This window comes from Furipterus horrens, unplaced genomic scaffold, assembly GCF_987537825.1.
Source record: "Furipterus horrens unplaced genomic scaffold, mFurHor1.1.pri manual_scaffold_7, whole genome shotgun sequence".
NCBI lineage: Eukaryota > Metazoa > Chordata > Mammalia > Chiroptera > Furipteridae > Furipterus > Furipterus horrens.
In genome coordinates this window covers 1,926,024-1,953,985 of record NW_028327177.1, presented here as the reverse complement: position 1 = coordinate 1,953,985, position 27,962 = coordinate 1,926,024, and the positions used below count along the sequence as shown (strand labels likewise).

General features: G+C 62.6%; 2 protein-coding genes and 1 long non-coding RNA gene across 12 annotated transcripts in view; 1 reads left to right on the top strand and 2 right to left on the bottom strand.

Annotated features, from left to right (window-relative positions):
- Positions 1-12,165, bottom strand: part of AGO2 (argonaute RISC catalytic component 2) — a 70,024-nt gene extending 57,859 nt beyond the window's left edge. Inside the window, exon 1 of the mRNA XM_090283328.1 lies at positions 12,048-12,165. Coding sequence (XP_090139454.1) covers positions 12,048-12,069 — 22 coding nt within the window. The 5' untranslated portion in view covers positions 12,070-12,165. The remainder of the gene's footprint in view (positions 1-12,047) is intronic.
- Positions 12,166-12,867: 702 nt separating this feature from the next.
- Positions 12,868-14,455, top strand: LOC150003947 (uncharacterized). The gene is made up of 2 exons (XR_016512341.1): positions 12,868-13,155; positions 14,252-14,455. It is a non-coding gene; the product is annotated as an uncharacterized LOC150003947 (long non-coding RNA).
- A 5,004-nt stretch (positions 14,456-19,459) lies between these two features.
- Positions 19,460-27,962, bottom strand: part of PTK2 (protein tyrosine kinase 2) — a 92,740-nt gene continuing 84,237 nt past the window's right edge. For all 10 annotated transcript variants that reach the window (XM_090283319.1, XM_090283320.1, XM_090283314.1 and 7 more), the window contains 6 exons: positions 27,478-27,540; positions 25,417-25,456; positions 25,042-25,148; positions 21,460-21,615; positions 20,779-20,859; positions 19,460-20,632 (listed from right to left, as the gene is read on the bottom strand). In XM_090283319.1, the coding sequence (XP_090139445.1) occupies positions 20,420-20,632; positions 20,779-20,859; positions 21,460-21,615; positions 25,042-25,148; positions 25,417-25,456; positions 27,478-27,540 (660 nt within the window). In that variant the 3' untranslated portion in view covers positions 19,460-20,419. The remainder of the gene's footprint in view (positions 20,633-20,778; positions 20,860-21,459; positions 21,616-25,041; positions 25,149-25,416; positions 25,457-27,477; positions 27,541-27,962) is intronic.

The following is a 27,962-nucleotide window of genomic DNA, read 5'->3' as shown; positions in this document are numbered from 1 at the left end:
GCCACATGAAAACGATCTCACGTTCCAGGGCACTTCCTGCCCTCCGGCTCCCACGCACCAGGGGGACGAGGGGCGAGGCCACCGGGCGGGAAGCACGAGGGCGGGGGCTGAGGGACGCCCGAGACCATGAGCACAGGGACGACCCTGTGCTGGGCACATGGAGGGCAGCGGGCAGGGGCCGTGGAAGATGGTGCTCCACCCACCCCCACCCCGTCCTGGGGAGGACGCCCGTTTCGCCCGGGGCGCGGGTCTGGCCAACAGGCAGATGCGCTGTGGGTAATGAGAGCCAGACCCTCACGGCCTGGTGACGCTGTCACCCATGAGCAGCAGGGAACGTCAGCATCACTCCTATGGTGTTGCACCAGCCTCGGGACTATGCGTCCAGACTCACGGTTTGTCATGTACCCACAGGGGCCCCCGGGCCCGAGCCTGCCTTCCCCCGCACCTGCAGCGAAGGGAACAGGGGCCCCCGACGCAGGGGCCAGGCATGCAGGCGAGCCAGGCAGCCTTGTAGGTCCAGGGGGAAGTGCTCACAAAGGGGGGATGTTGAAAGGGGACATGGGCAACTCAAAGGGCTCCCATGTCTGAGTCACGGGAGGCAAAGGCTGAAGAACTATCACAGAATGGAGAAAGCAAAGGACACGTGACAACTAGTGCAGGGCAGGTCCCCGGGCCGGACGCGCACCGGACAGGCAGCCGTGCCAGCGCCGACTCCAGGTGTTGGTGGGCATCCTGTGAGGTCACACGCCGGTGACATCAGGGGCAGCTGGACAGGAGCTCCGTACGGCCTTGGCCACTGCTCTGTACAGTAAACGTAAAACTGTTGCTAAATAAATGGTCAAAAGAGCACCTATGAATGCAGTAACATGATGCTTCACGGGACGGAGCGCGGGGACGCGGACAGGGAAGTCGGGCCGACTGACCTGCAGAGCTGCCCTGCACTCGCCCCCCCACTTCTGTGTGCATTTGAACTTCCTGCCGTGGAAAAGGCCTTTAAAGCCTTTTTTCAAAGTCTGCACGTTCCGCACAAACCCGCTCGCTCCTCCTGGCACATCACCAGCCGCCCAAGCCAAGAACCAAGCAGACAGACAAAACCCCACCAACCAGACGGACACGGTCCTGCCCCCCAGCCCCGCCCCCACGCGCCTGCGAGCTTCTACGAGCGCTTCCCATCCACCACGCAGCCCCACAGAGCGCAGGTGCGCCCCTCACACCTGCGCCCCCACAAGCCTCGCCCTGGGTCTCACTCCCGCCGCTCCTGGGCCCAGGGTGAGCCGCCCACGTGCGCCAGAACACCGGCCACCCTCGTGTCCGGGACTCGGACGGGGAGCGGGAGGGCAGGGGCCACGTGGGTCCTTGTCCCTGCTTCTGCGCCCGGGGCCCGTGGGCGGGGAGAGCGAACGTCCGTCTGTCTGTGGGTCTCGCCCACTAAAGCACGCTGCGCCGTCCGGGTCCTTCCGGCTGTCCCGCCTCCCAGCGCTCCAAACGCTGACAAAGATCTGGACCAGACGAGCTTCAATCTAGTAGTTTTTCCACTTTGGTAACTAGCAAAACATTCCAGGAATGAATGGGTTTGTTCCATTAAGAACTTCATTTTCTGAAAGGCTGCAGTGCCTGTAAGGGCTGGTAAGGACGTGCGGGAACGTGACCCAGGGTGGCCGCCCCGGGCACGGTGGCTCTCGGCACTCCACTCCTCAGCATGTGCCCGAGAGAGACGGGGACACTGGCCACGCACCCACGGGTACCCGACTGTCCGTGGCAGCACCACGTGGGCACGACAGGCAGAAGGTGGAAACAACCCAGCTGCCGGCCCCACGAGCAGAGGAGCGAGCTGTGCCACAGCCGATCAACCACGCGACGACCGTGCGACCGTGAGGAGCCATGGAGCGCTAACGCGCCACACGGCCCAGGGAGAGCAGCCGGCCGCAGCGGCCGCAGACTTCCCGATTCCATTTATATGCAATACCCACCTCGGGCAGGTCTACAGGGACAAACCCAGACCGGTGGCTGCAGGGGCTGCGGTGTCCCTCTGGGGCGAAGGAAACGTTGGGAACGAGGCAGAGGCGACGGCTGGGCAACACTGAGTGTGCTGAACGCCCCCGCGCTGTGCGCTTTAAGATGGCTTATTTCACGTGATGTGAGTTTCCCATCAATTAAATAGAAGGCTGTGACAATTTGAAAACAATTCCTCTCTTTGATAAAAGCACCAAGCATTTTTCTTTCCCCGTTGTTCACGGTGCGCGCCCTCAGCAGAGGCCGCACGAACGCCGTGCCTGGCAGCCAGGGTGCCGCAGGGTCAGCCCCGAGGTCTGGGGACAAGTGCACGGCCCGGAGAGCCGGGGCTACGTAGGTGGGCAGCGTCTGGATGGGAAGTGAGCCAAGCGCTTCAGCATCAGTAGAGAAGGGTCACCCTGAAGCATGACTTTGCAAGAGTCTTTAACAACCAACATGGACTTAAAAATACTTTATTTCAATAAAATGTGCAAAATAAGATAAAACCACTCTCCAAATAAGAGTTTACTGGCACGACACTGGGCACCTCGGAAAGCCGGGAGCGTCTCACGAGTTACGACTTACAGGTCACCCTTGAAGTGTCAGGCGGGGGCTCCTCCGCGGCCACCAGGCGCACGCCCGCTCCCAGGGCCCTGCCCTGCCCTGCCCACCGCTCCGGCCACCGGGGCCCCTCAGTATCTGGGCAGCGCAGGTGGGAGGGTTCCCTGATGGAATGAAATTCTAACCCTCAAAAAGCCAACCTGCTTCTTCGTTTTTCAAGACAAAAAGAAAAAGCCATGTCACACAGAGCTGCGACAGCTTTCCAGCCGGTTTTCTCACCGTCTCTTCTGTTTACTTCACAGAGTTTATTTTCCAGAGGGTGTTCACCCAAAACCCACTTTCCTGGGCTCCCCTCTGGGGCTCCACCACCACCAAAAGAGGGGTTCAGCGGCCCTTTACCCAGGGGCTCCAGCGAGAGGCGGACGGGCCCCACTCCCTCCCGGTCCGCACCCTGGTCCAGCCCCGCGCGGGCTCCAGCACGCCAGGCAGCCGAGCCCACGGGAGGGGGGCCGCAGTCACCAACAAGGCACAGACGGAGGCGCTGAGCTGCTGATGGACCTGGGAGTTTGTGGGGCTGCACAGCCCCCCCCCCCCCGCAGCCTCCAGGGCGGTCTCCTGAGGGCACAGCTTTGGATGGGACCTGAGAAAGCAAGGAGGGGGTGCCCAGCTGCATCACCTCCAGATCCCTAGTCAGGCTCAGTGGGATGGACGCCTGTTGGGGGCACTGAACCCGCCAACACTGATTTGCTGCAGGGAGCGTGGCGGGGAGGTTAGTGGGACGAGGGAGCCTTCCCCCGTTCGTCCTCTGCTCTGCCCACATTACAGCCCCAGTGGGAGCCCTGCCCATGGAAGGATCTCAGTCAGAAAGTGGCCCCAGGTCCACCTCCCTCCAGGCTGCTGGACACGCGCCATCCTGGGCACCAGGCCCCTCCGCTCCAGACAGGGCTGGGGTCCACCTCTGCGGAGGCTGCAGAATCGCAAGGGATGGGGCGTGAGGGTTCCCACGAGAAAAGGCACCAGAGGGGCTGGGTGTGGGAATTTTCAAACTACACACACATATCAAGTCAGAAGATTTACCTTTGAAACAGGAGACAATGTAACACGCACTTAGTGAGAACAGAGGAGACAGCAGGGCAGACCCTGCAGAGCTGACCGAGGGGACTGAGGCAACCCCGGGTGGCAGCGGCAACGGAGACAGGCAGACACCTCACAATGCACACGGGGCGCCTTAATTACGAAAGCCAGCGCCTGGGGTCCTCAGCACATCCAGGGAAGAGCTCCTCCCCTCCTTCCTTACCCTGGCCATCAGCGAGGCCGGCACCCCTCCCAGCCTGCCCCGCCCCCACTGCGCAGGCCTGGGGGGGCACTGCGGGGGCCACCAGCCCCTCCCTGCACCCATGGCATCGCCCCCTCCACCCTCATTCTCAGAGGCAACCCCCCCAGACCCATCTCTCTGCCCCCAACAGGTGTCCTGCCTCCTTGCCCTTCTCTGGGGCTGGGGCTGGGGGGCTCAGGGGCTCGGGGCTGCAGCTGGGGACGAGGGCGTGCACCCTGGCTCGTCCACTCCTTTACTGTTTCCACCTGGCCCAGCTCGGCCCCTCCTCCGCCAGGCAGACTCCGAGCCTCCACCCACCGTCCTCGGCCTGTTCTTCAACAGCAACCTCGCGGATCCGTGTGGGAACTCAAGACAGGTGAGGGCCCTCTGCTGCTCGGTCCCTCCTGGGCACAAAGGCCTTCCCAAGCACACCCTCGCTTCCCACCCGCACCTCATCTGCCTGCCCTTCTTGGGCTTGAGGCTCTGAGCCACCTTCTCAAAGCCGGGCAATGACGGCCATTCCACAGGCCCCGCCCCCGCTCCCCGGGACCTTCAGGCCTGCAGCCCCAAGGCCCTGTCACCGCCTTCCCTGTGGGTGTCTTGTCCTCAGCGTCCACCTCCCCTCCACATGCTCTGACCTCATCCCTCACCCCCAAAAGCGTTAGATGCCAGCAGCTCGAGGCTAAGCTGTAATCACCAGCCTCAGACGCTCAGACGCCTTCCAGGTCCAATACCACGTTCCCGCAGCGAGAGCCACGTGTCTGGGCCTTTAACAAACAGCACACTTCACAGAGCAGCACAAAGAGGGAACAAAGTGTCCCCGGCGACGTCCCCCACCCCCAGTCACTGACAGGGCTGCTCTGCGGTCACCATGTAGAAGCTACAAGCAGGACACTGTCTTACTTCCACGAGGCTGCGGCTGGGCCCATCTTTGGGAGACAGAGCCTGGCGCTCCCTCGGCAAAGCTCCTGTCCATGGGCCTGGGCACGGCGGGTCCCCACCCGCCCCGCGACCCGGCCTCACGACTTCACCGCACAGCAGGGCACTCAGGTCTGTCCTGGCCGCTCTGCCGGGAACAGGGCTCCCAGCGACAGGGCCGGGCCCCCAGCACCCCAGACAGAGCACCTGGTGAGCGCTACGTGTCAGGGACGTGGCTTGTGGGTGTTCTCTCACCCTGATCGTGGCCTGCGCGGGCCCTGAGGTCACCGTGAGGGTCGAGCTGGGGGGCGGCAGCGGGGAGCAGGTGAGCGCACCCACCAGAGGGCGGGCAGGCTGCACCTGCTCTGCGCCTCCGCCTGCAGGCGCCCGTCCCCGGGGCAGGGGCAGAGGCCAAGGGGCGGCCCCGTGGGGCAGCCAGGACTCTGCGCCGCGGTTCCTGGGACCCCTGACAGCTCCTGGCGCCCGTGTTCGCTCAGTGCCTGCTCATCGCTGTCTGCGCCTCACGGCATTAACTCCTGGTCCTACGAAAAGCCAGCGAGGCCACCGCCCGCAGCCCCAGAGCCCAGGGAGATCGCCGCCGCCGGCCTCACCCCTTCCGCCTCGGCTCAGCCAGCCACGCTCCCACGGACGACGGGCGGCACGGAGGACGGCGGGCAAGTGGCCCTGGGGCAGGAGCGCCCGACTTCTTCTGTGACGGAGATGCGGGTCGGCCTCACACCGAGCGCCCCCCCGCGCCATCCTGGTGTTGCGCGCTGGCTGGCCCATGGGCGTGACCCGCGGCGAGCACGTTCCCACGGGGGGCGGGGGGGGGCCCTCCTGCCACTCACGTTCAGGAAGCGCGGCAACCGGCCCGGACCGTGAGCACCAGCCCGGACCGTGAGCACCAGCCCGCGGGCTCGGGCCCCCCCACCGACAGGGAGCCCGACGGTGTCCGGATGAACTCAGCGGGTCCAACCTCTGGGCCTCAGCGTTTGAAGCCTCCTCGCGCACCCCCGTGTACCCGACCCCAGGGCTGCCACGCCCCGAAATAACCTCAGCCGCCCTGTCCGCGGCTTCCTGGCGGGACTCTGCGCGCGGGCTCCGGGTGCGGGAGGCCCCCGCCAGGAGCCCCTGCGCGCCCGCGCCTGGCCGGGCCCAGGCCTCACAAGTCCCGTTCGCTGCGACAGGTTCTCACAGAAGGGCACCGGACAGGTGTCCCTGCCAAGTCCCTCACGCGCAGCGGTGGCCTTCAGAAGTGCCCCTCTGCCCCGGTTCTCAGAGAAGGTGAAGGCAAGCTGCACCCCAGGCTCCTGGGCACCCAAAAGGGCAGCCAGGCGCACAGCCAGGCAGGACCCCACGCTTTCTCGGGGGAGGGACCTCAGGTAGATGGACGTAACCTCTATTCAGGGTCCACTGTAAAGTCCTCTCTGGGACACCCGGTCTCACCTTCGGGAAGCGTGTCCCCCAGTGCTGGCAACCCCGCTTTCTCGGGGCTGCCCTCCTCCATTTCCACCCTGAACGCCTCTCCCTGCCTCATTCCTAGTGAGGGTGCTCCCGGGCGGCTGCTCCCCTCGCCCAACACCAGGGCAAGCACCTGGGGCCTTTGCCAAGTGTAATTTCCTGGGCCTTCAGGGCAGAGGTGGGAAAAGCCTTCAGGTGATTCTGGGACGAGCTGCGGAGTGTGGGGACCAGGCTGCGCCCCTCAGAGCCCCCCAGTTCCCACCCACTGAGCACAGGCAGCGCGGAGGTCCTCACCCATGTTCCGCTGCACCCAAAGCCCCGCAGTCACCCCACCTGGCCCTTCCTACCCCTTCTCCAGCACCCAGCTCGGCCTCCCAGGACCTCAAACTCACGGCCAAACGCCGCCCGTGACTCTGCTCCCCGAAGCAGCTGGGCCTGCACCCTCCTTGTTTTTTAACATGTCACCAGCTGCCAGGAAGCCAGCTGGATGCAGAGTGACTTCACCCTCACCCCACCTCACCCCGCACCCCATCAGGGCACTCAAACACTCAACCGCCAGGGTCACGGGGACCAGGAGCAGCCAGCGTCCCCATCACCATCCTCGGACGGCTTCCTCCGGGCAGGGACTGTGCTGGGCCCCCAGTCAAGCTTTAGAAGCCCCCGGGGGAGACAGGACAGACCCCAGCGTAGACCCACGCCTGCGGGTAAAGCTCCAGCCCGCACTGCTCAGCTTGGCCCCTTTGTCCCCACAGCCACTGAGGGGGCCCGACCACCCCCACGTTCCAGGGACGAAAGCTGGGGCTCAGGAAAGCTACGTAGCTCACCCAAGTCACAGAACTGGGGAGGGGCGGCGTGGGGGCCCAACATGAGGGGGTGTCCGTGCTGACCAACTACTCGTGAGTGCAGACTAGACCCAGCCTGGGCCCGAGCCAGGGCACCCTGTCCTGGGGGCTTAGGCCCATGCGCCACCCCCCCTCAATCACAGCCACCTCACCCAGAGGGTCCCACTGCCCCAAGCGCTGCCAAGGTCCCTCCCCCACTCGCAGTGCAGCCATGACCACCTTCCTCGAGCAAGTCTGGCCAGTGACACCCGTGTGCCCAGCACACGGGCCTCCCGCAGCCCGAAGTGCGCCCTTTAGATTTTATGTGGGTTTAGCAAGTGAGCAGCCGCCCGAGAGCAAGAGAGCTCGCCCATTCCGGGCCTGCCTCTGTGGGCCGCGGCTCAGGAGCGCCTGTGGGCAGGGCCCCGGGCAGGCCAGGCGGCCCGGGGAGTGACCATGAGCACCCTGCTCACCTGCCCGCCCCGGGCTAGATGGCAAATGGCAGTCACGGGGCACAGCTGTCAGGAAGAGAGGGGCTCAGCAGACAAGGGTAGTTTCAGGTTTTCAGACTCAAAGGGAAAAAGGCAGAGAGAGAAACGTGTGGCGTGGCCATGTTTTAACTGGCTGGGGGCGAGGTCACACGTCTGTCTGGCTCCCACTGCGGGGCCGGCCGAGACTGGGGAGGGGCGTCCGCCCACTTAAGGACCCAACCAGGCACAACGCACAGGATCCGCCAAGTCACCAGGGCGTCCGCCCAGCACAGAGCACCCCTCCTGCTGGGACACAGGCCCCCAATGCAAGTGGGGGTTCCACACATGAAGAGGCCTGCGCAGAAACGCAGTTCACGACAAGTGTGTCAGGGTTCAAACTGCCAATGACTGGGTCTGCCATCGGGGCCACACCAGGACCCCGCGGGATGGATTCTTTTCAGAACCCAGTAAAGAACAAACGGGAGCAGGGGAGTGAGGGTCCATATGCTGAAGATAGAAGAATTTTAAAACTTAGATGGCTTCAAAGTCAAGAGCAGGAGAAAGGAGGGAGGCCAGCTTCAGTCTAAAGAGCCACAAAAGACAGAAACGCAGCCCCACCTCGACGGCTCCGCGGGTTAGCGCATCGACCTGACAGGCCGAGGATGTGGGTTTGGTCCCCAGGCAGGGCCCATACAGAACCCAACCAACGAGTGGAACAACAAATCGGTGCTTCTTTCGCTCAAATCAATAATTAAAAATTAAAGAAAAAAAATTTTGTTCCCATTTCATGCTTAAAAAAAAAAAAAGACAGAAAACTAAATTCACGTGAACTTTTATTAAAACACAGTATCCCAAACAACCAACTCTAAACACACTTCAGAGATGAGAAAACGTGGCTGTGGCCCAGGAGGCGTGCCCGTGGCCCGGGTGGAAGAGGCCCCAGCCCTCCGACATGGCACGGCGTTCTGGGGGAGGCCCTGGGGCTCGCTGGGGACCCCGGGGGATGGGCACGAGGTGAGTGTGGGAACCGCGGCCGTCGCCGCAGCTGCCAAAGGATGCGAGGGCCCTGGCCCAGTCGCCCGCCTGCCTGTCTGTCCTGCGTTTTAAATCCGTTTACAATGGAAACTATTTTAAAAAACCAAGTGTTACATTTTTGAAGGTTCACAATAGCAATTCAAGAAACAACAATGTATTTTACCAGACGTCACAGGAGGGCCGCATAGCCCAAGTCAGGAAGAACAAACCGGCCCTGGCCCGTGCGGCTCAGGGGCTTGGGCGTCTTCCCCAGTTGGGGTGCCGGCAGGAGCCGGCCGACGGGTGTTCCTCTCTCACATCGATGCTTCTCTCCCCTCTTTCTCCCTCCCTTCCCCTCTCTCTGAAATCAATAAAAGAAAATAAAAATTAAAAAAGAATAAACCCAGGGGCATTGTGAACACTTCTGACACTGAAGCTAGAAATGACAAAAATATTCTGCTTCTTAAAACCACGTAGGTTTTAGGAGTTGAAGCTTTTAGGGCTTTTTCTTACCCCCTTATTTAACTCCTTCTTCAAGGCTTATAACAGACCCAAGGGGACTTTGTGCGAACTCCGCACCTTCCAGCCGGGGCGGCGGGCCGCTGGTGGCCCACACAGCCCGTGAGCAGGGCCCGGTCACCTCTCCACTAAGGCAGGGTGGGGGGGAGGGGGTGCGGGAGCAGTTCTAGTCCACCGTCCTCTTTAGACAACTCTCAGGGGTCACAAAGGCTACTCCGCACAGTTCCGCTCAGGAGGTAGCTGCTCAGACAGTCTAGGGTCCTGCAGCGGTTTTAACAAATAGGCCACTGTGTTCACTGGGAAGGCTCAGGGTTGGTGGAGAATCCCCACCCACCCTAAGCTACCACCTCTTTTGAATACAGTGATCCCTCATTAATCGTGGTTATTACGTTCTAGACCCCCCGCGATAGGTGAAAATCTGCGAAGTAGGAACCTTACATTTATTTTAGTATTTACATATATTTTAAGGCTTTATAAACCCTTCCCCCACACTTATAAACCCTTCCCAGTCCCTTATTAACCTTTCCCACTCCCTTATTAACCTTTTCCACACGTTTACAAACACTACTTATGTTCTTAGACATATTCTACACTCTTAAACCTACGTCACTTTAACGACATACGTATACAGCACCGCAAAATCCCACTGTATAGCGAAAAATCCATGATAAATAATTAAATATAATATTTTTAAAAATCCCGCGATACAGTGAGGCCGCGGTAAGTGAACCATGACTGTAGTTCCAAAAAAACTGGAAAATAGTAACACACCTAACTTGAGAGTCTACATATTAATTCACACGTGTAACAGCATCTATAAGACATAACACAGACCTGCTGTGAACTCCATTCTTCTAAAGTTAACTTACTTAGTAGGTTGCTTAGTTGGTGCATTAAAATTGGAAGGACCAAAGACCTGCGAGTTGTGTACAGTCCAGAGCGAGTGTCTTCTCATTACCCTAAACTAGGAAACACATTTAGAAGTTTCCCTGAAGAGACTCTCCTCCAAAAGTTCCTTGTAAACAAACCGAACGCCTTGGTGTGTAGGACAGGGCTGCAGAGCCGCACGGCCGTGGACTCGTGGCCCTCTCGTACCGCCAGAAGGCTGGGTCCAGTCCCATCCCGCCCTGAGCTGAGGACGACCCTCCAGACCCACTGTGCCACACCACAGTGACCCCAGCAGAGCAAGGATGACCAAAAGCCACCAGTGACCAGAGGGGGCCTGCAGATAGGGAGGCCCACGCCCCTGAAACATGGGATGGATGAGACCCGCCAGGGGCAGCACACGGGAAGGTAAGCGCGGCTCCAGAGCTTGTTTCAATGACACCTGTGCGTGCTCACACATGGCCCGAGTCTGGGAGCAACAGGTATTTCTCACTGTGGGTCAAGGTCAAAAAGACAGACAGCTACTTCCGTACGGAGAGTACACAGAGCCAGCCAGGGGACCCTGCAGACCGGCGCGACGCCTGCGGGCCCGCGGCCTTGGCAAGGCCCTAACCTCTCCGAGCCGCCGCTGCCTTGTCTTGACCACAGACCGCGAACTCTGCGCGCTGCCCAGTGGGCTCAGGAACGCGAGGCTCGGCACGGAGGCGTGACCTTCCTCAAGGTTCTTCGCTCTTCCCAGGCCTCCGGCTTCTAACCCGAGCACCTGAGAAGAGCCTCCGCGCTGCGGCCAGCCCTTGCGGGCCCTTCACAGGGAGCGGCGGCAGGGCCTCCTGCAAAGGCGGAGGGGCCCCCAAGGCTGTGACCGCAGCGACTGGGGCCCTGCCCGGCAAGGGGCGAGTCGCCTCCCAGGTGTAGGGTCAAAGCCAGTCTTGGATCAACTTGCTGCCCTCCCTGAAAAGTCGGTCAGACTCAGCCTAGAGGAAGCTTTCTAAGTGACACCGGGCCCAGAAGGCACAGAAGCCCCGGGCGCGCGCGGGCAGAGCCGCGGGGGCCACGTCAGGACCCCTCGCGGTCAGCAGGGGCCGCGGCCGCCGGCGCGCAGGCCTGGAACAGGTGGGGCGGCGGCCGCGGGGGCCCGGGCAGGGATGCGCCCGCACGGGCCGGGACCACCTAGCGCGGGCCGGGCGGGGCCTGCCGCCTGCGGAGCCCGGCGGACAAAGGGGACGGGCAGTGCCCCGTGCGAGTGGCAGGGCCAGCGGGAAATTCGGAAGCCACGTGCCCGGCGGAGTCGGGGAGACGCTCCACCGCCGCGGCCCGCTTTCCGGGCCCAGCACGCCCGCCGCCCTTCCCACCGAGCCACGGGGGGGGCGGGCGCGTCGGCGCCTTTCGCTCCCAAGTTTCCACAACTTTTCCGAAGGCAGAGGGGCCGCCTGGGAGGCGGAGGCGCTGAGGGGCCAGCAGCCCTCACCGGCCGCTCCGCTGTGAAAGGCGGGCAGCACGTGAATGCGGGGCCGGCGCGCCCGGGACGGGAGCGGGCCGCGTGCAGTTTCAGGGTTCGGGGCGCCGCTGCCCGCCCCTCCGGGCCCCCAGCCCCGGCCACGCGCAGCGACCGGCGGCGTTCGGCATCCGCAGGCGCGCCTCCGGGGAAGGGGCCGCACGGGCGCTGGCAACGAGCAAAACGAAACCGGGCGCGCTCCAGGCCGCCGCCGCCGCCGCCCGCGCCCCGACCCGGGCCTGCGCCTCCGCGCCCGGAGCCCGGAGCCCGGAGCCCGGCGGCGGCCCAGACGCGGGCCTCGGGCCTACACGCGCCGCCCGCCCGGCCCTGGACGCCGCCCGAGAGCCAGCCCGCGGGGCCCCGGCGGCGACGGGGACGCGGGAGGCCCAGGCCGCGCGGGGCGCCCCGACGACCCGGCCCGAGGAGGCCGGGCCGCCCGTCCGCGCCGGGATCCCGCCGCCAGGCCCCGGCCCCGGCCCCTCCGCCCCCTGGCCCGGCCCGCGCCGCGCCCGCCAACCGCCAACCGCCAACCGCCAACCGCCCGGCGCCGCGGGGAGGAGCGCGAGCGTCTGGCCGGCGCCCGCGCGAGAACTCACCGGGGCCGGCTCCCGAGTACATGGTGGCGCCGCCGAGGAGCTCCGGGGCCGAGGGGCGGCCGCGCGCACGCCACGGGCCCCGACGCCGCGAGCCGCGAGGGAGCCGCCGGCCGCACGATCCGCCCCGGCGCGGCCGCCTCACCAAACAGGTTTACCCGACGCGGCCCGGGCGGCGGGCGGAGGCGGCGGCGGCGGCGGGCGGGGGCGGGGGAGGGGGAGGGGCGGGAGGGGGAGGGGCGAGGGAAGAGGGAGGGGCGAGAGGACGGGAGGGGCGCGGGGGATGGGAGGGAGGGAGGCGGAGCAGGCGCGCGCGCGTCTGGGGCGCCCGAGTGGGGACCCCGCGGGGTGGTGGACGCTGGGCGGGCGATCCAGGCTGGGGGCCGGGGCCGGGGGGCGGGGCGGGGCGGGGGTGCTCGTTGCAGCCTCTCCCATGGGCGACGTGGCCTCCTCCGGGGCGGAGCGGGGCCAGCACAGCGTCACTGCCCGAGACCCGAGAGAAAAACGGGAAAACACAGCCCTCGTTTCCCCGCCGCACCCCGCGCGCGTGGGAAGCGGGTTCTGGCTGCTCGGGGTGAGGGGGGGCCACACGACCGCCCCCCGCCCCGTCACCCCGCCGGCCAGCGCACTTAGTCACGAAGCTGGCCTGACGCTGGGCTCGGCGTTGGCGCCCCAGCATCTCAGCCTGGCTTTCTTTCTTTTTTCTTTTTTTTTCTTTTTTTTTTTTGTCTGTTTGGTTTTTAAGTTATTAATGAAACCTGAATGTCGGGAAGCTTGCTTCCCACCCAGACGGTGAACTTGAATGCGTCCGGCCCTCCCACACGACCACCTCCCAGCCAAGGACCCAGATAATCTATGTAAAAAAATTAGTACGTTTTGTTAAATTTCAGCTGCCATCAATCATGGGGTCAAACCAGTAATCGCCCCGCCATCACTCGGGGGCCTCCCCGGCGCCTCCGCGCGGCTCGGTACCTGCCCCACCTGCGCTGGAAGAACCTCCGCCTAAGCAGACCCTCCGTCCTTCACGGCTCCCTTCCCTGGTCCAGCCGTTTTCTGGATCTTGTTCCAGGGCAGCCAGCCCACCAGCGAGGGCCTCCTTTCTCCCTCAATGGTGAGTGACTTGAAACTGAAGGTGGAACCACGCCAAGGTGCCCATCACCTTGCAGCATCCTTGCCTGCTCGTGCTTCCCGGTCTGTGAACATGTAATATCTGCGTACTGGGTGCACGGAGCTGGGGTTCCTGGGGCCTAGGGTGACACCAGGATGAGCTCCAGTCCTGCCTGCAGGGAGCGCCTCACTCAGCAGGTGTGTTACTCCTGCTCAGCACCCTCAAGGGCACCCCAATGTAGGTGCAGGAGAGCCAGCGTCCCCTCCAGAGAGGAACTTACAGGGACGTCAGACTCCATGAGATCAGGGCCTGGAGCGGAGCAGGTCCATGGCCCACCCTCCCTCTAGCCCCGCCCCACCTCTGCTCTCCTGGGGGACCAGGTGGCCTGAGGAGCCCCTGAGATGACTCTCCTGCATGCCCGGCTCTCCACCCAGCAGTGGACACGGATCTGATGTGGTGCCTGCTGTGCTCAAACCCTTCCCTGGCCCCATCTGCCTCTGCGTGTGACCCAGACGCTGCCTGGAGTCCCCGGGGCCCTGCAGGACAGCCCCACCCGCGGTGCCAGAGCCGCCCTCTCGCCTTCTTCAGGCTCCTTCTTGGGGTCACAGGGAGAGGGGCCTCAGCTTGGCCACTCTGGAACCAGCGTTTGGCCGTGTCTGGAAGCCCTGACGGTGGGGCCTAAGTAGGACAAGGGGCAGCTGGGGGGCGTGGCATTCGCCAGGACGGGCCTCGGCCCCTGGGACCATCATGGAGAAGTAGCTCAGGGGAGCCACCCATGTTCCTGAAAGGGGACCAGCCCTTCACTAAGCAACACACGTCGCAGCGATGTGGGGTGAAAGAAGCCAGGGGCCGGCTGCGTGACTGCATTTACCCAAGTCCAAGGCCAGGCTGGGGGCTGCGGGAGGAGCAGTTAAGAGATAAAGGGGACAAGGTGGTGACCACGCACAGCAGAATGGTGGGTACTGCTGGGGGGCGGGCGGGTTCCGCTGTGGCCAGAGGCCCTGGGACCCTGGAGGGTGCACAGCGTCCCTTCAGGTGGCAGGTCTCTCAAGCTGCATTTATTTTTTGCGTCCTCTTCTGGGCCTTTGCTGTTTCACAGCCGAGACATCCTCACCTACAGCCGTGGCTGTCGCGTGCTGTCTGCGAGCCTCTGCTCCAGCGACTTCCAGCCGGTGCCCCAACATTCTCAACACACGCAACACCTGACTCTTTGGTCACCTCTGTTCCCTTAGACGGTCAAATAAAAATAGGTCAACCACCAACACAATAGCCGTCCGGTGCGAATAAATCAAAATGACACCTATCTGTCACATCAGCAAAATGTGTATTTTCGGGGTTCTGCGGACTTTCAGCGATTAGCTCGGGTGCCGCGAGATGGGGAAGGGTGAGAATCGCGGCGCTGCCGCCCGGAGGCCCCCGATGAGTCAGAAGCCCCAGCCCTGTGGCGGCTGCTGGGACGTCTCGCCCCGAAACACAGCGGAAAGCCGGCGCGGGCCTTCCCGCGGGCGCCCTGCCCCTGAGCGCGCACGCGGGTGAAGTTTGTAGCCAGGGTTCCTTTGCAGGTCAGGCAACAGTGTCGCCCTGGCGTTTCTTTGTGTCGCGTCCCCGCCGAGGCCGACAGGGGCGCCCCCTGCTGGTGGACGGCCGCTGTGGCCGCCCCACCCGGCGCCCCAAGAGCCCAGGCTCTGGGCGGGGTTCTCGCGCCGCAGCCTGGGGGGGCCACCTCTCCCGGCGCGCGCTGAGGGTCCACCGCCTTCCTGCGGCCCCCGCCCCGGCAGCTCCAGGGCCAGACGTCAAACCTACTTCCTCCTCCGGACCCGCTCTTCCTCCGCGCCCCCAGCGTGGCCCACCCTCGCCACCGACGGAGACAAGCCCGGGCCCTGCGCCTGCCCCTCTCCCGCGGCCGCCAGCTCCTTCCGGCCTGCACCCAGCGCGTGATGCTGACCACGCCAGGCGCTCCACGGGTCCCCTGGGGCCCAGTCGCTCTCCGGGCACAACTGCCTGCTCCGTGTTGGGGGTCCCGGTGCTACAACTGCCGGGGCCTCGGCGCCGGCCAGCCCCAGGTCGCTCCGCGGAGCGGCGGTCCAGACCAGCAGCGCTGGGGAGGGCGCGCTGGGGAGCACAGCGCCCTCCTGTGGTCGCCGCGCCCCCGGCGCTCTCCGCTCGGAGGCCCTTCGTTTCCTCCAGACCCGACGCTGGAGTAATGGCTGTTCCAGAAACAGTCCGCCCGCGACAAGGGGTGGGAGGTGGAATACATCGCGGGGCAGGGAGTTAGCACGGAACGGAGGTATTGACTCCACGCCTCCTCGGAGCCTTGAACAGAGCACGAGGAATCGGGATTGTGCAGAGGAGGGAGGGGACCCACGGCCGGTCCCAAACCTGCTTGGCGACAGGACCCTTTCCGCTCAGCGCGCCTTCAGGTCCCACGGAGCGCACTGGGAGACACTGAGGAAGGGCTCTTACAGGGTCCCCTCCGTCTCTAACGCTCAGCGACTCGGAATAAAAACGTTGGCTGCTCCTCAGAAGTAAAATCGCGAGGGCGCAGCTGCGGGTTGAGAAAGGCTTCTAACACCCAGGTCACTTCTGCGCACGGAACCCGACCTGACACAGAAGCGTCTGCGCGCGCACGGCGCCTCGTCGGCCTGCGCACCCAGCAGAGGCGAAGCGGGGAGTCCCACACGGGCCACGGCCAGCGCCACGTCCCTGCGCCGCCCGGGGAGCCGCCGCCGGGACACAGGAGTGCACGGGGGCTCACCTAAGACACACGCAGGGGACACGGTGGCTTCTAGGAGGGGTCCGCCCACCAACGGGAAGACACGGAAGAATGAACTCCGAGTGGCAGCAGATGGAAATGTGCGGGAGGAACTGGGGCGAACGGCTCCGAGACTCAGAACAGCGGTCCGGGTGTCACCCGGGCGGAAGCCCCGCGCTCTGGGAAGGGGCGCTCAGAAGGGTGAAGGAGGAAAGGTCCGCGGGCCACACGTCCAGCCACACACCGGATCTAGCGCACAGAAAGAACTCTCAGGTTCAACAGCGAAAAAGCAAACTCCACTCAGAACCCGGGCAAAAGCCACCGAAGAGCAGCTCCCAGGGCTGGGGCCCACGGAAGCCTGTGACGGTTAGGGGGACAGGGACCCCAGTCCCGCTCGGCCGGCCTGCTCACTGAGCAGAGCAGCTAGCGTTGGGGACGTGTGGGCCGAACGCCCGGAAGACTTGCTTACGTCGTGTTACAAACTCAAGTGCATGTTCTCCAAAGGTCTTGGGGGTGAATGTGGATGGTGGGGTGGACACCCGGAGATGCTGCGTGGTCACCAATGGCCCTGATGAGGGTGGGGGACGCTGCTTCCAACCTCGGACTGGGCCCTCGTGTCGATAGGAGGGCGGAGCTGAGTGGGCTCCGAGAGGGCGAGCCCCTTCTACCCTCTACGAGAACAGGGATTTGCTCACTCACTCTGGGGACGCTGGGTTCCACTGTGTGACTCCGGGCTCTGGGATGTTGTGTGGGTCAGGCTCGGCCCCTCCCTGCAGCCCCCAGATCACCGGGAGGAGCTCCCTCCTGCAGCTGTGGGGCTGCCGCTAGGGCCTCGCTGGGGCCTCCCAGTCACTGGCCCTCACGTGTGAAATGAGACAAGCAGGTGCTGTCACACAGGAAGGGCTGACCCAGCCCAAACTCCAGGGGGCTTTTTAACAAATGGAAATGGGCAGGAGTGATTCTAAAATTTATACATAACTGCTGGAAAAACAAAAACAGAAACGGAGCCCATGGAGCGGGGGCTGCTGCCCCGGAGGAGCCACCTCCACAGCTTGCGCCTCAGACCTTGGGGGGTTAAAACAGGGCATCAGGGCTGCTGGACGGGGCCTGGGGCCACCTTGTGCCCGAGGAACTGTTTGCAGGGACGAGAAAGCAGATGCTCCGACCACGGACTGACGGCCACCGGACTGGAAATTAAACACATTCTTTAGAATTAGCGTCACGGTGTCACGTCACCTGCACCAGCAGTGATGGCGTCCTTCTGCGGATGTCCCTGTCCCCTCCCCCGTCTCACACACACCCCTGGCCTGTGTCTCCTCACTGGGACACTATCTGGGCTCTTGCCTGAATCAGGGCTTCCTAAACAGCTCTTCTTTAAAAAAACGAAACTCAAAATGCTAGCTACCTTTTTATTTTTAGGTTCACACTGCAAATGAATCAGAAAAGCCAAAAAGAAAACATCATGAAAAAGGAAAAGGAAAGTTGGGGGCTCACACCGCACCCTCAAGACTCAGGACAAAGCGCAGCCGCCGGGGCGCATGAGCCGCGCGGAGAAGCTCTGCTCCGAGGCTGGCGTCGGGCGTCCTTCCCTCCAGAGCCGCGGGGCTCACGGTCAGGGCGGGTGGGGGGCGCTGGCGTGTTAGCTCGCCCACACCTTTGCCAATAAAACGGGTTTGAAATTAAAGTGTCTTGTTACTTCTTTACACAAACTTCTGTCAACCCCTTAGAGCAGCACATTCAGTTCAGCTTCTGGAAACCTGCGGCTCGTCCTCGTCTTGGCAGGCCGAGGGCCCCACGTCAGAGCCTCAGCCACGCAGACACACTTTGTGTTGGGAGGGGACGTCACTTCGCAGTTCAAATGCCGATGTGCACCTTCAGGGCTATCCCAGGATCCCCCGAGAATTAGGTCAAGGGACGCGTGTTTCCTACGACAGATGGCCACACGCAGTCCAGGTTAGAGCGACAGCTCCGACGTGATGAGTGCGTCTGTTACACAGCACGTCGCGGGAGCAGGAAAACGAACCCGCGCGCTGCCCTTCAGCAGCACCCGGCGCCACCACTCAACGGGCCGCGCCCGGCGACATGTGCATGCGGGGCAGGGGCGCGGCGCCCTCTGGTGGAGGTTGGTGCTGACGTGTGCTTCTGGCGTGGAGGTTAATTGAGACTCAAGGATCAGACCAAATGACCCCACTCATTCTGTTCCACAGCACAGCCGGGTTTTCTCAGGGACTCAGGGGAAGCTCAGAGCTCGCGGACGGTCGCTCCGGCGGCTCCCACGTCGTATTTGCTTTTTGCTGCTGGGGCGGTTCAGGCCAAGTATTTGATAAGATGAAGTAAGACGAGGGCTAATCAGAACGAGAGCGTTTCTTGAAACGACTTGATAAAATGGGGTTTTGCCATCTCAGTGAACACCCATTGGTACGAAAGAGGCTGCGGGAGCTGGAGCTGGGCTCCGGCCGACGTGCCCGGGAGCGCGTGGCAACCCCAGCCAACACTCCAGGAGATGTCACGGCGTCATCATGGACGTCACTGTCTCTCTCTCCACCTCGTGACACGCCAGCCAGGACGAGCCCCGAGGTTAGCGAGGAGGAGCTGTTTTTGGCATGTGGGGTTGGCCTCACTCAGCAGTCCTCACCGGCAGAATAAAGCGGAGTCACCCAATGGTACAGAGACTCGAGGCCACTGGCCCACACCCCAAAGCAGTGGCCTCTGGTGGCCGCTTCCTGTCCTGCAGCTCATGTGCCCAGGCAACGCCATCCGTCCCGTCTCCGCGTTCTCACAACCAAAACGGACTTCTTTTTCTTGGATTGACAGGGTGTGCGAGCCTTACCTGCCGTGCTCTGTACAGAGGGACAGGCTGGGAGGCAAGGGCACTGACTCCAGGCGCACTGTCCCCGCGGCCGTGGGTCACACTTGGGAGATGTCAGGGACGCGGGCACAGGCGTGGTGGCTACAGCCGGGAGGGAGGACACCTGGCTTCTAGCGGGCAGAGGCGAGGGACGCTGCCACACCCCACCCCCTGCAGGGCGGCCCCACAGCCCAGCCCTCGTCCCCTCTGGGGAGCACTCCCTTGCCACCCTCGGAGAGGAGGGAACAGACTCAGGCACTGAGGGACACCAGAGAAGAGGAACTCACAAGGCGACAGCCCCTTGACCTTTGCCAGATGAAGTCAACCCCAGCAGGACCTGGTGTGCACACAGGAGCCCCCACCCGGAGCCTGGGTCCCGGCCTGAGTGGGCAGACAAGTCCCTTCCCAAGTGGACTCCAGAGGAGCGGTGTCCCCGAAGCAGAAACGACAGGATGACTCCAGGACTGCCAAGGGGTCCTTCGTGGTGACAAAGCTCCTACCTTGGTCTCTGCATTTAATAAGCTGGGGTGGACAGGATGAGTTAAAATGGGCCGTGTTTCTGTGGAAACAACCTTGGAGGCAAAGAAAGAACAGAAATGGATCATTATTGAGAGCTTCCCTGTGTGTGATTCTATCTGACAAGTCACCTGAAAAGTTGTAAATGGTTTGATGGGAAAGAACCAGAAGAAGGTTAGCACACCGAGGCCTTTCTGGTAACACCGTTTTAATAGGTCAGAGTAACTGTACAGTTCACTATATTCTTCCTGAGAATAATTTATATCCCCCAACAGACTAATGGGAGGGTGCAGTTCTCAAAAGTCCTGGACAGAACGGCAGGTGGCTGGCCAGCAGAGGAAGCCCAGTCCCTCCGGATCGCTGACCCTCTCCTGGGAAGACAGACACAATGAAGGGTTAGTTAACTCCAGTGGCTGTAAAATAGTCAACATGGCTTTAATCTTTCTTTATAAATTATATAAAAATGGAAACAGGGACAGTTCCAGAACCTCTTCTCAACACAGTTTGGAGGGGCTCTGGTACAAAGCATTTCGGCTTCCAAAGAACATTGCTACAAAAACTGGCACGTTATTCTGGAGAGAAGAGGAGTTGTTAGTGTTTGCTCCACAGCTGGTCCCCACATGCGCCCCATGGTCCCGCAGGGGGTAAGAGGCCGGGAAGGCAAAAGGCCGCTGTTCTTTTTCTGAAATAACTCAAGTCTTCAAAATAGAGCTGCTCTGCCCTTCCTCTGTAGAGTGGTGTGAGCACGCTGCGGCCGAAGCGTGTTCTCCGGCACAGACCCCAGTCTGCACGCTGTTCTGTGGCAGGTGGAGAGGCCCCGGCCCAGGCCTCGGCCTCGGGGTTCTCTCCTCGTCCCCTCTGCTGCTGGGCACATCGCGGCCGCTCCCGCGAAGAGATGGCCGACAGTCTCCTTCGCAGTCCCTAAAAGCTTCTCACGTACAATGCTCACTCTCAGAAAAACGCCACATTTTGAATCCTGGACTTTTCTGAACACTGATTCAAAAACGAAAACAATGAACCCAAACCAAAACGTGGTTGCACTTCTACGAGAGATTTCCAACCAGCTGGCAGTCAGAGAGCCGCTGCGGTCAGTGCCGGCAACAGGACAGGCGTCACGGCTGCTGGTGGGCTCAGAGGAAGGTCTGCTGGGCTCAGTGGGGTCTCGTGTGGCCCAGCGTCTTCAGCCGCGCCTGGTCGATAGCGTCCAACAGGTTCTTGGCGTCCACAGCCAGGGCGTGGGCGGCCGTGAGCATCTGCTTCTTGTACTCCTGCTGCAGGCTGGTCAGCACGTACTGCTGAGCCAGCTTCATCTTGCTGATGAGCTCGCCCAGGTCCGAGTTCAGCAGCTTCTGCGCCATCTCGATCTGCAAGGACGAGAGGGGGGTCAGGAGCGCCGCTTCCCACAGCCTTGCCGCGCGCTCACCGGGCAGCGAGAGGCCGCCGCGGGCGTCGTGTACACTGTTAGGCAGACCCCACCCCGGCGTATCCACCCACGCAGGGCCGTGCCTACCTCTCGGTGGGTGCTGGCTGGCAAGCCGGGGATGGTCTCGTCCACCGTGGCCAGCAGTGTCCGCAGGGCCAGACCGACCTCCTGCGGGACAGGACCACATGCGTCAGCAGCTGCGCGCAGCGCCAGGCTCTCCCCTCCACCGGCCGTTTTCCACCCTCTTTACCCGCTTGCGTAAAACTTACTTCTTTCCCCCACACTGAGCCTGACCTTCCAAGGCAAGAGGCCGCTGCCCCCCGAGACCCCGCTCCCTGATGCCAAGGCCGGCCCACCCTGGGCAATGGGGCGAGAAGCATGGGTCCCCGTCCTCCTTCCCACCTGGTGCTTCCGGCCATGCTCTGCCACTCGCCTGCCCGCCCTCTCGGGGTGGACGGAACGCCCCTGGACCTGACACACCTGTCCTCACATTGCCCCCGAGTCCATTCTCGCCCAGGCGCCTTGTGCGGCCTAGGCAGCCAGCCAGGCCTGCACAGGACCAGTCTGCACGCACTGCACAGCACGCAGATGTCACTGTGCTGTGCGGCTGTCACAGAACGCCTGCCGCTCTAGGGCAGTCCCACAAGGGTCTCGGTCAGAAGCGCACTGCCTGGGACAGCGGCTGTGACGTGACACAGCCCGGCCAGGGGCGCAGCCTCCGCGGGCAGGGAGGGCATCCTTCTGTGGGACCCGGTGTCATGGCCTCACCTTCACCATGGGGACGTACTCCTCCGGCGGGGCGGGCTGGATCTTGCTGGACATCTCGATGACGGCCTTCACCAGGCCCGTCACGTTCTCATACACCCTGTCGTTGGAGCGGTCCAGGTTGGCAGTGGGCGGCGGGCTGATTTCCTGGGGCTGAAGCTGCCAACACAGAAGCTGTTATCTCTCTACTGTCCAGGAGGTGGCGGCCTATCACCGCGGCTCGGTTAGGGAGGGTCTTTAAAAGAGATCAAAGCAGATCGCAGAACTGATTTTCTTGTTTGTATGGCGTACAGTTCACTTTGAGGATGACAGTGACATCACTCATCCGAGGGACACGTACATGAGGCCATCATTTCTCTAACTTTGAGCTCAGTTAAAGGAAATGAGATGGAATCACGCATACTGTACTGCACAGCCCCAGATTCTCAGAGAGGTGATTCATCGCCCATCAGAATCACTGACCCAGAGAAAGAATCTGTACCATGCACCTCGCTGAGGATTTCAGAGAAGCTGGCCAAGGGGCGAGCGTTCTGCATGAGGACTCACAACTCCCACTCGGCCTGAACTCTGCAGTATAAACTATCGGGCCCAGCCCTGCTGCCCCAGGCCGCCTGCTGGGAAGCTGCTCCTGTGCGGTGACAGACGGGAGGACGGAAGCCTTCCGGGGGTGGACACCACATGCTCACAGAGCCCTGCTCGGGGGAAGGCAGGGTGGCGTGTCCCAGCCCAGTGCATGCTTCCTGGGGAGTGGCTCCCGCAGAGGAAGGGACAGCAGTGAGCATGGCTACCCAGCCCAGGCATGGAGATACCACCAGGTGCCACCCAAGGTCAGCTGGGTGCCGCACTGCGCGGGGCTTCTAGGAAGTTGTCAACGGTTTTAAACATGAAATTGGCCCCCCTGGGCCTCACAGGACAGCTGTGTCTTTCCAGAATAGACTCAGTATGCAGCGTGTGCCTGCAGGGGTCTGTGGCCGGGGCCCAAGCTCTAGCCTGGGACTCGGTGTCTCTGTCTGGGCATGGAACGGAGAAGGACAGGGATAGTTCATTCCTGCAGAGATGGCCCGTCGCTCTCTGGCAGCTACCAACACTGTCTTTGGCGATGCACTAAACACGTGCGCCTGCCCCAGGCCCCCCCACCCCCGATTTCTGGTCCAGTCACATGCAGAGCGCTGGGTGTGATACAGAGCTGGACAGACACACGGACATGAAGTGCTTACCCTCCATGGCTATTGTCGAACAGAAGGTGAGGAAAGGTTAAAGAAGTTATCAGAGAGAGGGGGAAAAAAGAAAAACAGTATTAAAATAAAGGCAGCGGACAAAACTCCCGTGAAAACACACAGGCGCGCCGGTCAGGCTCCCAGCCCGCTGCACGGGGGCAGGGCCCCAGGCAACCTGCTTGGCCCGGCGCACCGGGCGGAGCTCTGCCACACGCTCGCCAGTGGCCACGAGGCAGCTGCGGAAAACAACATGCAAAGCCCAAGAAGGACAATCTGGCAGCCATGCAAGAATCAGAAGAATCGTGGGTCTTCAAAAAGGAGGAAGGGGATAGGCTTGTGGCTGCCGAGAGCCCCCCAAGGACCTCCGAGTGACAGAGGAGGAGCATGGCCCGGCCCCCGGCACCCCCGCAGCCGGCCCAGGACCGGCTGGGCTTGAGGACAAAGACAGAAAGCCTTTTGGGAGCAATTCTTACGGTTTGGCCCCTTTACCTTAAACTTACAGTTAGACTTAATGTTTTCTCTGCACAATGGGAAACAGGCTGCACCGCTGGGACAGAAGAGGCAGAGGGAACGGGGGCAGCGGGCGTCCGTTCCTGTCCCGAGAGCTGCCTGAAGCAGAACTCTCAATGTCCGGGCCCACCCCCACCCCGCCCTGTGCGCAGGCGCAGCCCCGCGGCCCCTCAGGACGAGCCGCGTCCGTCTGACTTCGAAGGGGCCCCCACAGGAGACTCCGCGCGGCTCCAGACAGACCCCAGAAGGTGGGGGAGGCGCTCCCGGCGTTCTTGCTTCTGCATCTCCCCTGGCCCCTCTTGTCACAGCACTGTCACAGTGCCGCCAGGGACCCTTCCTTCACAGGGACACTCCCAAACCAAGAACGTAGTTTGGACAGACATCTGTTACCAGTTTTCTGTTTTCTGAAAACTTCCTATTTCTTGATCCCGTGGAGCCCCTGGCAGGTGGTAAGGATAAGCCTGCGAGATGCGGCCAGGCCCAGCCCCTTAGACGGGCGGTGCTCAAAGCATCGGGTTAATTTGGAACCGAAATGGAAAGTCACCAAGGAAAAACAGACAGACTTCTGGCCAAGCGCTATTTAGGTGATGGACTAGGTTCTCCTAGGCCGATGTGAGACCCTGAACTGAACGGACGGGTAACGAACACAGACGTGTGCTTCATACTTCCCTTTGTACGTTTGAGCAAGCGTCCCATTCCACGAGGACGCCTGCCTGCTCCGCACCCTATCTGAAGGGGACTTCCTAGTCACACGCACTTACTTTAGTCCCACCGGGAAGATAGACGCTTGCTGGGACCTGATCTACTTCTCACGCTGGCTTTTCACGGTAATACGAGCCCTTTTGAAAGTTTGCTCCTGTGGCTATGAAACTGAAGAAGCTCACTAACCTAATTCCACCCTCTCCCCTTTAATTTGCCTCAAGAGCCTACATCAGGAAGGGCCGTGTCCTGCTCTGCGCCTCCCCTGAGAAGGCCAGGTGTGGGGCCCGCAGGGCGGCTGGGAGGCCCGCAGCCGGGGGCCCAGGGCACACCACTCGCCGCGCTGGCCCAGCTACTGGGAGGCGGGGCCGGAATGTGCCGGGGAGCCCTGCGAACCTGGCGTCTCGTAGGAGACGTGGGAGAACGGGGGACGCCACCAGCACCGTGAGGGGCAGAGCAGCTTCTGCGCCCTGACTCAGCCCAGGCGCGCAGGCAATGGCGGTCGCTAGGGAGCCGGAGTCTGTAAGCGATGCCCAGGTGCCATCCGCCAAGGAAAAATGCTCCACTGAGGCCAACACAGCAGCCTGACTTGCGAGGTACTGAAATGTGCAACAGCGCGTCAGAACGGGGGCACACATGTGACAGGCAGCTGCCCCCTAAACGGCAGGCAGCGGCTGCCTCCTTCAGCAGGCGCACCAGGGGCTCCTCCGTGGTCCCCTAAGGCCGGCACTCTGCAGGGGGAGGCGCCGGGGGCCCTGCTCGCACCACCCAGGCGGGTGAGCCAAGGTCTGGAGCGACAGAGAAGCCTCAGGGCCCTGGCCCGGGACGGAAAGCGGCAGAAGTTTCCACGCGGCTGCTCCGACGGCCTGGAGGACTGAGCCCAGGGAAGTGTCACATAGCCCAGCATCCTGGTTTTATCCGTTTTTAGAACCGGAAGCCGCCCCAGCACTTCACTCCAAAGCAGCGCTCTGCCTGGTGAGTGGGGGTGCGTGGGCGCAGTCGGGGGCTGCCTGCGGCCCGGGAACCCGTCACGTGAGAACCAAAGGGAAAAGCTTCTCCGGCCGAGCTTGCCCCTGGCCCCAGAGGGGCGCGGAACCAGCTGAACCGAGCCTGCCGCCCTGCATGTGGCCCTGCTGGCCCGGACGGGCTCCGCACCCACCTTGACGCCCTCACTGTAGCTGTCCCCAGGGCTGCTGAGGCTGGCGAGGCCGCCCAGGTGGCCGGGCGCTCCGGGGCGCGGTGGCTTCTTTGGCGGAGCTGCAGGATCTGGACAAGGGAAGGAGTCTTGTTAGTGAAATGCCTTCCTACAGAGCGAGGAGACAAGCCCCCCACCCCCCAAGCACGGTCCCGCCGCCCCAGCAGCCCCTCACAGAGAGGCGGCAGCGCCTGGGCTCAGGGACACCACACTTGCTGGGTTTGGGGAGGGAGCGTGTGAAAAATCAGGTGGGGTCCAAAGCGAAGGAACTGATACATTTAAAACCTGCTCCCTCCAAGTCACACAGCTTCTTGATACACAGTTCCCGTCTTCGTTTACCTGGTTTCCCCACAGGCTGATAGATGTGCTGGTTCACAGCCTGCGGGGACAGGAAGCTTAGTCAGTGCCCAGCGCGAGGCTCCGCCTGCCCCGCCCCTTGTGCCCACCCCCACCCCTCCGAGGTGAGTGCAGCCCCACCCAGATGAGGCATGGGCGGGCGGGCGGAGAGGGGTCAGGCAAATAAGTGAATGATGTCAGCCGGTCATGACACAGGCTGGGACAGAAGAGAGCAGGGGACGCTATGGGACCATGGCCATGGCTGTCACAGCCAATCAAAACCCCTTTAAAACAATGACACCCGTGGGCACCTCCAGCTCCCCTCCCAGCAGTGTGGTGGGCTCTGGGCCTTCCCGCGCCCTGCCCCATTCCGACCACTCTCACTACAAGGATGGTCTTGTGGGGGACAGTAAGACAAGACTTCGTAGTCCTGGGGTGTCCAGACATCCCATGTACCCAAAGCCCTGTGCGTCGGGACCTGGTGTGACCCCTCCATCTGTTCTCGACCCAGCCGGGGGCCGACCCAAGAAGCAGACCCACAACCTTGTGTCATTCTGAAAAGCCGAGCTGCCCTTACTCCTTATGCAAACGGATGGGATCCATGTCCCGCCGTCAGTGCCCAGTGCTCATTAACTAGCTCAGCCGATGCGCAGTGCGCCGCCTTCTCCTGGAGACCTAGCGCGTCTCCAACAGCATGACGCCGGGAGTGCTCTTTAGCACAGGACAGAAGAGAAAACCAGACCCGGTCACGGAGTGGAGCAGCCCCTGGCAAGGAGCAACCACCTCCTAACTGCAGCCCGCAGGTGGGGAGGCCACGGGGCTGCTGCCCTCGCGTCGGGCACTGCGGCAGGCGCCTGGGTGTGCGTTCCACCAGCCTCAGTGTGCTCATCGGGGGGCGGGGGGCGGCAGTGGTGCCCTGGCCCACGTGCTGACGCCCCTGTAGGACTCAGGGAGTGGCTGGCGGGGTGCCCCGGCACAGCAGCCCGCAGGAGAAGCACCCCCTCCAGGAGCACTAAGCACTTACTGCCGCCCGCACCTGGTGCGCAGCCGACGCTGCGCGGTCACTGAGTGTTTCTGATTGTCCTCCTGCCGCCTGGTGCGACTCACTCACTCACTCACACCACACACTTCCCACGCGCCTGCCACGTGCCAACTACCGGAACACACAGAGTCTTCCTTTTCTGAGACAGGCTCCTATCGGCCACGCTCCCAGTAGCTAGTCACAGGGCGAGGCCTTATTGTCACCCGGAGGCCCGTTCTGCTTTTACAGCTTAGGGCAGACCGCTCGCCACCCAGAAGGAAGGTGTGTGGCAGCGTTCGATGGCAGCTAACTTGGTGTTCGTGACTCAGGTAGCAGACCTGCCTGCAACGTGTGCAGCGCCGGCACCGGGACCCTGAGCACGTTGCCCGGGGACCCGACTGCAGGGGCAGTGGGGTGTCTCCGATCAGACAGGGAAAGCTGCTGGGGGTGCCGGTCCTCACAGTGCATCTTGGAGCCGGACGGTGACGGGCTCACGCATGCACACACACGTCTAGATGAAAACCAGCGGCTCGCCACCAGCCCGACACCTCCAAGGGTAGGAATGTGCCTCCTACGCCTGCTGCCTGGCAGGGGCCGGTCCCCACCTCACGGGGGGCCTCCTGCGGTGCTGACAGAGGTCTGTGCTCACGGTGACCAGACACCTGCTGAAGGAAACCCTCACGAAGCAATTTCAGCTACTCTCCCCACAAGACCGGGGAAGAGTTCTCACAGGTTTTTACACGTATTTGGATTAACCGCAAACTAGCTCTGTAGATAGTGAGGCACTTCTGACAACACCCAGAGGGAGGAAGCCCTCCCACGGAAACGTCCACAGCCACGCAGTGAGCCCGGGAGTCCCGCGGATGCCACTGAGCGTGGCGGCAGTTAACACGTGCGCCTGCAGGGCCCGTCGGCTCCCATGGGAGACAGCCCTGGTGATGGGGAGGGACCCCTGCGCCTGAGCAGAAGCGCGGCCGGGGGCAGGGCGCTCTTGGTGGCGCCCCGAGAGACGGCCCAACTCGAGAGACTGTGGCACTGCTTACCGGGCCCTGGAGACCCCCGTCCTCCCGGTCCACGCTGCCTCGGGAGAGCCGCACGTCGGGTTTCTGAAGGGAAGCAAACCAAACGGCGTCAGTCGTGGTTACTAAGACCCTTTCTTTTGTAACACAACCGTCCTCTGATGAAGAAGAGTTGAAAGGTCCCGGTTTCAGAAAAGTTCTCAAAGCCCAGAGGGGGTGACCCCAGCAAAGCCCCCGTGCTCCACAACCAGGACCGCCGCGCCCCAGCCCCGGCCCGAGAGGGCCCCACCCAGGTGGACAGGAGCAGCGGAAGGGGTGCACGCCTGGCCATCAGCCAAAGCGGCAGGACCCCCCACGAAGCATCCAGAATACAGAAACCAGAAATCTGGACGTAACAGAAACAACAGCACACAGATTTCACTAGCCCCAGAGTAAAGAAAGCAGGCTCCCTGCCGCCCGAAGGCCCTGGGGCGGCCCCCGCACTGCCCGCGCTGCCCGCGCACACCGGC